The sequence below is a fragment of the Telopea speciosissima genome, chromosome 1 (genome assembly GCF_018873765.1).
Source record: "Telopea speciosissima isolate NSW1024214 ecotype Mountain lineage chromosome 1, Tspe_v1, whole genome shotgun sequence".
NCBI lineage: Eukaryota > Viridiplantae > Streptophyta > Magnoliopsida > Proteales > Proteaceae > Telopea > Telopea speciosissima.
In genome coordinates, this window is record NC_057916.1 from 1871576 (window position 1) to 1880176 (window position 8601).

At 39.0% G+C, this 8601-nt stretch overlaps 1 protein-coding gene and 1 pseudogene across 4 annotated transcripts in view; both read left to right on the forward strand.

Moving 5' to 3' along the window:
* LOC122638826 (exocyst complex component SEC5A-like) overlaps positions 1–1786 on the forward strand; it is a 39655-nt gene extending 37869 nt beyond the window's left edge. For all 4 annotated transcript variants that reach the window (XM_043831675.1, XM_043831679.1, XM_043831684.1 and 1 more), the window contains 2 exons: positions 493–708; positions 1392–1786. In XM_043831675.1, the coding sequence (XP_043687610.1) occupies positions 493–708; positions 1392–1607 (432 nt within the window). In that variant the 3' untranslated portion in view covers positions 1608–1786. The remainder of the gene's footprint in view (positions 1–492; positions 709–1391) is intronic.
* A 2099-nt stretch (positions 1787–3885) lies between these two features.
* LOC122641742 lies at positions 3886–4923 on the forward strand (annotated as a pseudogene).
* Positions 4924–8601: the final 3678 nt, after the last annotated feature.

Consider the following 8601-nt stretch of genomic DNA (forward strand, 5'->3'; position numbering starts at 1 on the left):
TCAGATTTTTGTCTGTTTCTACTGAGAGAGAGAGAGAGAGAAAGAGAGAGTTTGATGTGCATTTCCATTCACAAAAAGCATTATCTGCATTATCCTCACGAGGAAAGCACTGTAATGCAGCCTCAGAAAATGAAAGGGAATGCAACCATGAATGTTCAAAACATGCTCTTTTTCCAGCATTTTGATTTTTTCTTGACTTGCGATATTACTTCTTGTTATGAAGATAACTAATGATAGCAAGTTTGTTTTCTGGTTGACTGGAGAATATTTTGGACTTCTCTAACCAATTGATTTGGGGAAAAAGTATGATTGTTCCAAAATGTTTATAATTCCTGGGTAAAACTTGGGAAGCTTGAATCTCGTATGATTATCCCTAGCCAAGAAATCTTGAAAGAAATAGTCAAGACAACGTGCTTTACAGAGTTACTCCTGCTCTTTCCTTTTTTAGTTAAATAATAAGTGATGCTGAGAGTGATTTTAATGTGCCTGCAGCTTGAATATTTTGAAACCATATTGAATCCTTATTTTACACCTGAAGCAAGTGAGTCTCTAAAATCTCTACAAGGAGTTCTGTTGGAGAAGGCCTCTGAGAGTGTGACCGAGTCTTCTGAGAATCCAGGACATCATCGTCGGCCAACACGTGGGAGTGAAGATGCAATTTTAGATGAAAGACAGCAAGGAATGACTGTGTCACCAGATGACCTAATAGTGAGAAATTTCATCCTTTCTGTACTCCCTTACTATAGATTCTGGAGACTTCAACATTAAGAAATATTAATGTTAAGGTGGGAAGATGGGAACCACCTGGGCAGATGAAATCAATCTCATCTCACTGAGTTCTCTGGATTATTCTTATTTTTGTTATAAATCAAACCATAAACACAAACAGTTTTCTTTAAACACACCCATCTTGTTGTCACCAAATTGGTGAAGTGAGAAGTTAAACCTTCTTTTGATTGCCCCTTGTCTTATTCCCCAAAGCTATTTAATGTAGGGGTAAAAAAGGCTTTCAGAATAATTTGAAGTGACTTGTCATTATGTCAATATTAAAAACTGCAGAGTTTTTGAGTAGGACGAAATTTTGCTGCTACACTCGTAGCAGGAATGTTCCTGCTACTAGGCTGGCAGCCAAGGAAATGAGATCTTAAAGGATATTTTAGAAAATACAAAAACCTAGGAGGGTATTTATGAACCCAAAGGGGAAGTGAATTATTCCATTTCCTTGGTTGGCTGCTTCAAGTCAGCAGCAAATTTTTTTTCTTTTGAGTAGGCATGTGAAATAATAGGATTTACTCTCATTGGAAAAAAAAAGGTGTTATACTAAAAGGGTATATATATATATATATGGTGCAGTGTGCAGAGTATAATTATGTGATTCATGTTTGCCACAGGCTCTTGCCCAGCAGTATAGCTCTGAGTTGCTTCAAGCAGAACTTGAGAGGACTCGCATCAACACAGCCTGCTTTGCAGAGTCAATTCCATTGGACTCAGTCCCTGAACCAGCGAAAGCGGCTTATGCTTCCTTTAGGGGATCGATGGATTCACCAAGAAGTTTCAGTGCAGAGTCTGTTGAATCCCCAAGTTACTCCCTGCATAAGCGTAGATGATGTGGAATTTTCTAGTAATCTTTTTCCTCATTATGCCAATGTATTTTATGTTGTAATAATAATAATTAATGTTATTATTTAAATTTTTTTTTATTTTTTGGTTTAGCTCATTCTTTCGGTGCTCTTGTTATTCCCAGTGGAACTGCGTTGTCGATGCGTAGAAGAGAAATTTTCAAGCATGTTGTATCCTAATATAAAGCTCTTTATTTTGTGATTGGTCTGTCTCTCATTTTCTCATTTTCTGACTGTTTCAAGTAGTAGAATGATGCAACTAATTTGACTTAATGTTTAGTAGCCTGTTAGAGCAGCCTCTCCTTTAAAGATCCCTCGCCCCCTCTAAGGTAATCGTGTGATGGTTGTCTCATGTATCAATATTCTTTGATGGTTTCAAAACAAAAAGAGAATGGTTGAATGAAGGATAAAGACATCCCTAATACAGGTTGCCAATTAAAATTATCTGCTCGGATTTGTTTACATCTGGCCGAAAGTGGATTATTCTTTATTGGATTTTTTTTCCAAATGCCTCCCCTCAAATTTCTGATACGTACAAATGTACCCTTGAACTCTCACTATTTTCAAATCCACTCCTACTTTTCGAACTTTGTAACTCTCTAGTCCAGTCCATTAGTCTGGGACGTTAGACGTTATTAATGTCTGAGTATGCAAGAGCAAGACAGACCATTATTAATGCCCTTTACTCTATATTGCCTGTATAGCTACTCCTATTATCTCGTTCAGTTTCTTCAACATTAGCTCTTTCCCGATCCAACTCTAAGCCAATTCATGGTGGGATAAGTGGTTGTAACATGCTATTAGAGCAGAGAGGCGAGGTGTTCGATTCCTGGTACGTGTTATACGGTTTGTACCCTGGCAACCAAGTAAGTTCGATTTTGGTTTTAAAATGTTTTCTTAGTTTCAGTTTTGGTTTTTGCATTTTGTATCTTGAACTAAAATAGAACCAAATAATCAGAAACTGAACCAATTGACGCCATTTAGACTATGTTTGGAAACCAATAAAAGAAGAGATTAAATTTTTTTCCAAATTTGATTAGAGAGAGACACATAAATCATTCATTGTGTCATCATGTTTTTTTCTTTTCTGGGCTTCGAACACAGCCTTAGTTTACTTATAGAAGGATGCATGTTGGGCCAAAAATTCAAGCTTAACTTTGACCAGAATAAGCCAATCTGGGCAGGCTGGGCCGGGCTAATTTCGGGTAAACAATTCCAATTCAGGCTAGGGTGCCGGACCCATCTTCCACTTTTCCACCCCTACCCAGTTCGTGAGTGTGAACAAGGATTTTAAATTCAAAATGGGGGTTAGGATCGAACTTGCCTATTTTGATTCAATCCCAAAAACCCTAGAACCGGTCGAGCTGCCGATCTGCCGATCTGATTCCGATTTTTGAAACCATCTGGTGAGGCGATCGTTTTGGTTTATCACTTTTTCCCTAAAAAAAATACGTAGACCGCACAGACTACCATTAAGTGAAGCAGGGGAAAGAAACCCATACGGCATACTCATTCAAGGGTCTCGCCCTCTCTCCTCTCTCGTTAGTTGGCTCTACAGCCCTCAAGCCTCTGTTCACCACTGCGTTAGATCGGCTCCGGCGTCATTTCATTTCTTCTTCCTGTCCGGCGAACACTTGGTAAGCTGTCTCTCTTTTTGGTTTACATAGTAGAGAGGATTTTTTGAAGCTATTTGGATTTCACTTCGATTTTGATTTTAGATTAAGGAGAGGTTTGTGCTTTCGACTAAGAGTTGGGAAGCTTCATAACCTCTTAGGAACTAGGGCAGGCCTAAGCTGCATCCCACAGACAGAGATAGACACCAAGAGAGAAACTCTCCTAATCTAAGAGGGCTTCATCCTTGCTACTTTGTAACTTTCATCCCCTCTCTCCCCTTTTTTTTAATTCTCACTGAATTTAGTATTTTTCATGTCTAATGACTGGCTGGAAGAGCCACAGCGTATTACTTTTAAACAGAAAATAGTAGTCGTTCAGTCCTGCTTTTTATTTGTAATAATGGGGTTCTCGAGTCAGTGCTTGCAACGATGTGGACTTAATAGCTTTCTTGTCCTATTGCGTAAATCAGTGAGGATGATATTAATTTTTCACGTGTTCCATCACTCCTTTCTTGCTACTAGCTTGAATATGTCCTGCCCTGCTTGTCCAGTTGTTTTGAATTAGTCAAGATAATATTGATTTCATTAGTTGTTTAATCCCCTCCCTCCAGAAGTTTTATTTTATTTTTCGTACCACATTCATCCAAGCAATTAGATGGGGGTATTTGGTTATCGTTTATGCTTTAGGGTTCTTGTTAACTTAAGAATTTGGATTATCAGGGTTGAAGCATGGCTCGAAATGAGGAGAAAGCTCAGTCAATGCTAAACCGTTTCATAGCATTGAAGAATGAAGAGAAAAGAAACCAAAAGAACGTCGCCCTTTTCTTGCTTCTGAATGTCGTGATCTTGCTGAGGCTGACAAATGGCGGCAACAGATAATGAGAGAGATTGGTCGAAAGGTTGCTGACATCCAGAATGAGGGTCTAAGTGAGCACAGACTTCGTGACTTGAATGATGAAATCAACAAATTAATCAGGGAAAAATGGCACTGGGAACGCCGGATTGTAGAGTTAGGTGGTCCAAATTACACCAAACATGCTGCCAAGATGACAAATTTGGAAGGAGATATTGTTGACGTGCCTAACCCTGGAGGAAGAGGTCCTGGCTATAGGTATTTTGGTGCAGCCAAGAAATTACCTGGTGTTAGGGAGCTGTTTGAGAAGCCACCTGAGCTGAAGAAGAGAAGATCTTGGTATGACATCTTCAAACGAATTGATGCAAGCTACTATGGTTACCGGGATGATGAGGATGGTATCCTTGAGAAGCTTGAAGGTCCAGCAGAAACAAAAATGCGATCTGCAGCTCTTGAGGACTGGCTGAAGATGGAGAATATTAAGAAGGAAGCAAAGATGGCTGTCAAGAGTGGCGAAGTTGCTAGTGCAGCTCCTATTCTATTCGAGGAGGAGGAAGATATTGTTGAGGAGGAGAGAAGAGAAAAGGAAAAGGAACACAAGAAAGAGCAAGAGTTTATTGTCCATGTGCCTCTTCCTGATGAGAGGGAGATAGAGAGAATGGTTGTTGAGAAGAAGAAGATAGAATTGTTAAGTAAATACATGAGCGAAGATCTCTTGGAAGAGCAGAGAGAAGCAAAGGACATGCTTAATATTCAGCCATTAGTGATTCAGCTTTTCTGCATCCAATCAGGTATTGCTTGTTCTGCCATAGTGAGGGAAAAATTGGTAATGATGTGATAATCATACCTTGACCATCTAATGTACTTAAATTTTAATTTTCTTCTTATGGTCGAGTTGCTTCAAGAAGAAACTGGCATTGCAACTTGTTTTTCTTTAATCTAGTGGCATTATACGCTCTAATATGCTTTCCCCCCCCTCCCCCCCTCTTCCTGCATATGGATTTAGAACGAATAAATTTGGAGAGGTACTATTTCTTGGGTTGCTTGAACAGCTTCCATCAATGTGAGTTCCTATAATTTACAATTTAGAATGGATGTTCTGAGTTCCTGACACTCGCTACTTTTGAATATTGAGCTCAAATGACAGTTTCTCCTCTTCTGTTTTATTTTATTTTATTTTTTTTCGGGAGAGGGGGGGGGGGGCGGGGTGTCTTCATCACATCTAAATGATGTTTGGTCATGTCAAAGAAATATTCCTGCGATTAGATACTGATGAGTATAAAACATAAAGAGAAAGAGGGGGGAGGGAGGCCTTGGTTATGAGAGTGGTTATTGACCTACATTTTAATTAAAGTGAGAGTCATTCCAGCATCATGCATTATCATGCTGGTTTAATGGGAGGGAATGTACCTACTATACTCTCTTTTTCTTCTTCTTCTTCTTTTAATGATATTCTCTCTCTTCCCCCCCCCCCCCCTAAAAAGCAAACCATACGAGATTTATTATGCTAGAAGATTTTCACATTTTGTTGTGGTTTGAGGTCGAGGTATTTGTCAATCTTTACGGGCTAATGCTAGAATATACACATATATGGATTTTTCTTGTGAATATTTGGTGTTAGATTCGACTGATGAGCCATACTATGAAATTATGGGAGAGAGTAACTGAAACCCACTTGAGACAAGAAACTAAAATTTTGGATAACTAATTTGGTTTATGCCAAGAAGGCAGGAAGATCAACCACAATAGCTATTTATTTGCTTGGGAGACTATTGGAAAGATTTAAAGGATGTAAGGACTTTTATTGACTTAGAAAAAGCTTATGATAGAGTCTAGAGTAAATTTGGCAAATTTAGAGAAGAAAAATATTTCGAGTAAATATGTGGACATAGTTAAAAAATGAATAATGGTGTATTGACAGTGTAAGAACTGTGGGAGGGAGGGAGAGCAGTAAATTCCCAATTACAGTTGGATTACATCAAGGATCAGCTTTAAGCCCAATTTGTTTGTGCTAATTATAGAGGAGTTAATTAGAGACATTCAAGATCAGATCCCTTGGTGTATGCTTCTTTGTTGATGATATTATTTTGATGGATGAAACAAAAGCAGGGATAAATGCAAAGTTGGAATTATGGAAATCAACCATGGAATCAAAAGGATTTAAGATAAGTAGAACAAAAGCAGAATAAATGGTGTGTAGCTTTAGTAACAATAGGACTGGAAGTGAGGTGGTGAAAATTGATGATAGGAGAAACCATAAAGTGAAAATTTTAGGTACCTAAGTTCAATCATAAATCAAGAAGGAAAAATAGAGAATGCTGTTGTACAAAGAATTAGAATAGGGTGGATGAAGTGGAGGGAGAGTGTTCGGAGTGTTGTGTGATCGACATATTCCTTTAAAACTTGAAGGAAAACTTTATAAGATAGTTATACTACCAGCAAATGAAGTATGAAGCTGAATGTTGGGCAGTGAAGAAACAACATATAGATAAACTTAGGGTATGGCTGAAATGAGGATGTTGAGATTGTTGAGTGGTAAAACTAGAAAAGATAAAATAAGGAAAGAACAAATAGAATTAATTTAGGAGTCGTAGCTCCGATACATGAAAAGTTGCGAGAAAGTCATTTGAGGTGGCATGGACATGTGCAACTGAGGCCTTTGAATGCTTTAGTATGGATGGGTGATTTGATTCAAATTGAAGGAGCTAAAAGATCCAAGGGTAGGCCTAAATGGACCCTAGAAGAAGTGATGAGGGAAGACATGCATAGCTTATGATTAGTAACAAATATGGCTTTGAATATAGCTGATTGGAGAAAAAGGATCCATGTAGCTGTAGGTACAATGACCTAATGCGCGTGTGCGCTCATTGCATGTGGTGTGGTGTGGTGTGGGTCCCCATTGATTGTCAATTGCTTACTAACTAATAGTCAATACAATTCTCCTTCCTCGAATGATGAGGGGAAAAGGGGAGTCGCAACCTAGGGTAACAACCTGGGACCTATAAAAGAGGGATCATTCCCGGTTGACTCCAAATTCAAGGGTCTGGTCAGAGATGGTAAGGATCAGGTTATAGAGGTGGGAAGGTGTAAGGCACCCACTTCGCCCAGTAAAACCAGTCTTTGTGCTAGACACTGAAATATAGAGCATTCTCTCAAGATGTATGTCCTAAGCCACATGCATCACTATTTTAACCCTGCCAATGTACACTAAAAGAATCAAGGAGTATTTCATATTAATCCTACACACATATTACATCTAATTAAACATATGCTGATTAAATGGTACTTTAACCTAATCAAGATTTAACTAATTTAAACTACTCTAATTAAAACTATTTAATTGATTAATTAAAGTAGTCATGCAAACTAATTAACTCATTTAATTACACTACTTTAATCTAATTACACCGCACTACTTTATGCTATACTATAGACACTACACCACTCTACACTATATTACTCTATACTGCACCACTCTACACAACATTACTCTACACTACAATACTCTATACTACACCACTCTACACCACACAACACTGCACAACACTACACCACACTACTCTATACTATACTACACTACACTACACTACCCTACAGAAATTAAGGAAAAAGAAATTACCTTACTTGGAACCTTGATTAGGGTCGAAAGGGTAGGGACCCTTCGCTCCAAAACACAAACCCACAGATTGTCGAAACCTCCGGCTCAGGGGGAGGTGCTACTCTCTCTCTTAGGAAAATACCAACTTATGAGAGAAAAACTCCCTGTTCCTCTTTTTCCAGTTTAGAGCCTCCTAATGGATTCCCGAAGAGGAATTTTTGGAACTACTCTAAAATGGCAAGGAAGGGGGCTGTTTAGGGATTTCCATAAGGGGAATGGGCAAATTCTGCCCAATGTGGGACTATTCCTCTCCACACACTGCAGATCCGCAGCACGGCCAGCCAAACGGCTGATGGGAGTGTGGGATTGGGAATCAGGGATTAGTGGAGGTGTCAAGGTGGGAAGCAGTTTTTCTCTAGTACGTTGGTATTTCCCTTGAAAGGGGGATTGGGAGTGCAGCCTCCCAAGGTCATCATCGTGGGGGGTGACAAATGGGGTGTCTACAGTGGCCGACCCCATTTAGTTGGAATAAGGCTGAGTTAAGTATATTTGACTCGTGTGTGCTTTGTGACTATTCTTTTATCTTTTGGTCTTTTAATTGACTTGCATTTGCTTTTTATTCTTGTCATAATGATCAGAGAAGTAGAACAAACTAATAAACAATCAACTTTTTAATCCTAGAAATTTTTCCCAGCTTCATGTAATTCTGTTGTGACAAAGGATTGTCTCATAGATGCCATTCTGCTCCTGTTGTGGTGTGTTGAATAGGTTGAGCAAGACAGGAGTACTTCGATTTGAAATCTCAACCTATTTGAAAGATGTGCGGGAGAGGGGGAGACTAATCCACACTTGGGAGGAGTTCCAAATGGCAGAGCTTTAAGGGTGAGTTACGTCTGGCAGGTTGATGTATGATCATAT